This window comes from Eimeria mitis, genomic scaffold, assembly GCF_000499745.2.
Source record: "Eimeria mitis Houghton genomic scaffold, Emh_scaff3293, whole genome shotgun sequence".
Taxonomy (NCBI): domain Eukaryota; phylum Apicomplexa; class Conoidasida; order Eucoccidiorida; family Eimeriidae; genus Eimeria; species Eimeria mitis.
The window spans coordinates 3,495-6,044 of record NW_013571633.1 but is presented as its reverse complement, the minus strand read 5'-3'; the positions used below and the strand labels follow the sequence as shown (position 1 = coordinate 6,044).

The window sequence follows — 2,550 nt, the reverse complement described above, 5'->3', positions numbered from 1 at the left end:
TCCGTATCCCTGCCTATACAGCACAGTACAAAAGTTTCTCTCAAGTCTAAGTTCACCACTTGGCTGGCTACGGCTGCTGTGGTGGCTGCTCTGTGCCTGCACTTGTACTTGAATCCAACTGGGATGCACTGGCGAAGTTGAACAGGTCATTCAAGCTTTCTTTTTGATGGATCCGACGAATAGCGTCCGCCAACAATATAGATATTGAGAGAATCCTTATCTTTTTGCAACTCGTCACCATCGGCCGTGCCTGTAAATATAAATCACAAAGCCACAGAACACAATTCAAAAAGTCAAGCGCGCAGCTTTCGAAACGCTGAGGTGTACATACACCCCACGATATCTGTGCAGATATTATGCAGCAACCTGCCGTCACTTTTATTCTTTTTCAGCAGACAGCTTTCTTCTTTTCTCACTTTGATCGTGTCCGTGATGACGACTTCTTCAAGTGCACTTTTTTGAATTCTGTCTATTGCAGGTCCACTAAAAAGTCCATGCGTGGCAAATGCAAACACTCNAGTGCACTTTTTTGAATTCTGTCTATTGCAGGTCCACTAAAAAGTCCATGCGTGGCAAATGCAAACACTCGTTTTGCTCCTTTTTTCTTCAGTTCCCTTGCAGCTTCCACGAGTGTACCGGCGGTATCTATCATGTCGTCTACGATGATGGCATCGCGTCCCTCTACAGATCCTACAAGATCCATGCTTTCCACTTCATTTGCCTTAATACGGCGCTTTATCAACATGGCGATCGAACAGTCTTTATACCCGCGGCGGACCATGCCTTCCTGAAATTTCCGCGCCCTGAACACCAAACAAGAACACGAAACCGACCGATAGAAGCGAAACCAAACGTGCAAGTTTCCAGTCCACTGCAACATTGAACATGAACGAAACAAAATAATATCCATTTCAGGAAGTTTCCAACATGAATCGCAACAAAAACATGTAGACGCAGGTCTGATTTCACTAGATTCACATGAACTTGAACAGGATTCCTGCAGCCTGCACTCCACGTCCTACCTGTACACGCCGCCAGCATCTGGGGAAACCACGACTGGTTTGTCTAATTCTTTCGCCTCGAAGTAATCCAAGCCAACGATCTGGGCTTCTACGTTGTCTACTGGCACACGCGGGCCGAAGAAACCTTGAATCTGTCCACAGTGCAGATCAACAGCCACTACTCTATCGACGCCCATCGCCTCCATCATCCGCGCAACATCAGCCTGCAACGAATAGACAACAAAAACGCATATATTCCTCTTTACGAACAGAAACCGCTGTAAACACAACCCATATTCCCCATCCCTAGATAATGAAACAAAAAAAAAACAGCTTTGCCCGCCTGTATCCAGCCTCCCCCCCAACAGAAATGTCCGTTGCTAGCATGCACTTTTTCTGCGCTTCACCCATGCAGCTACTAGTTGAGGACTGTGCAGTGCAGCGAAGTGCGATACGGAAGCCCCACCGCTGAGATTGGGACCCGACTGTTCATCTTTCTGTCCTGCCGGGCGTAGCCGAAGTAGGGGATGACAGCTGTGATTTTTTTGGCGGAGGCGCGGCGACAAGTTGAAATCATGAGGAGGAGTTCCATGAGGTGGTCGTTGACAGGCGTGCTGGTGGGTTGTATGATGTACACATCCTTCCCCCGCAGAGAATCAAGAAACTGGATGTTCACCTCTCCATCAGCAAACCGGCCGACTGAAACTCTTCCCAAACGAGTTGAAAGTCTTTCTGCAACAGCGGAGCCCAAATGTTCATTGGCTGTTCCGGTGAAGAGCAACGCGTCCCCGAGCTTCCTCGTGAAGGGCTGACTCTCCCTGGATCTCCACAGTGGGTTTTCATGATTTTTATCACAGCCGGGGCCTTCGCACAGCACTAAACCTTCCGTGCGAGAAGCAGAAACAGCAGTAAACAAAGCTAAACCAGCGGCTGCACAAGCAAGTGCAGTGGGCACACTGTACGTATATGTCCTGTCGGTGAAGCGTTCTCCGCCCAGCTGCTGGCCCATGGCTTGGCCCGCCCGGCTGCTTGTCGCTGGAATTCTACCACGAAGCCTGTTGAGCTTCAAGATAGAACTAAGCACGGGGGCGGCGGGAAGGCGACACGCCCGGACCAGCCGGGCGAACCCAACCATCCTAACTAAGTGAAGGCCTCGTCTCGACGGGAGAAGAAGGGGAGGCCGCTAAAGGAGTATCCAAACAGACCTCTCTACTGCGTTCTACACGATATAGTAAACATGCACAAACCCTTCACTTCGCCTCCTTCCAGCGCAAAGGAGAGAGAAATGCAGCGCAACGCAGTCGCCTGGGTGTGGCAGCGAGGACACTGGCTCTGCTGACCTTCACGGCGGAGCCCCACAGCAATAGCTCAATATAATACACCCCGCTGCGTACCTCTCTCTAGAAGCAGAAGTAATAGTATAAATATACAATCTTCTCCATCTTATTTTTCGAAATTCTCTGTAAATTAACAAAAAACTTAGAGACAGACAAACAAACTTATACCCCGCAATATGAAGCTGCACAGTGAGAGGAGCCTCGATGTGGCA

At 49.4% G+C, this 2,550-nt stretch overlaps 1 protein-coding gene across 1 annotated transcript; it reads right to left on the bottom strand.

The window, feature by feature from the left end:
* Positions 1-146: 146 nt before the first annotated feature.
* Positions 147-2,136, bottom strand: EMH_0064440 (phosphoribosylpyrophosphate synthetase, putative; the record flags this gene model as incomplete). Its single annotated transcript, XM_013498259.1, has 4 exons — positions 147-250; positions 637-803; positions 1,023-1,225; positions 1,468-2,136. 4 exons carry the CDS (start codon positions 2,134-2,136, stop codon positions 147-149), a joined length of 1,143 nt encoding a protein of 380 aa, XP_013353713.1.
* Positions 2,137-2,550: the final 414 nt, after the last annotated feature.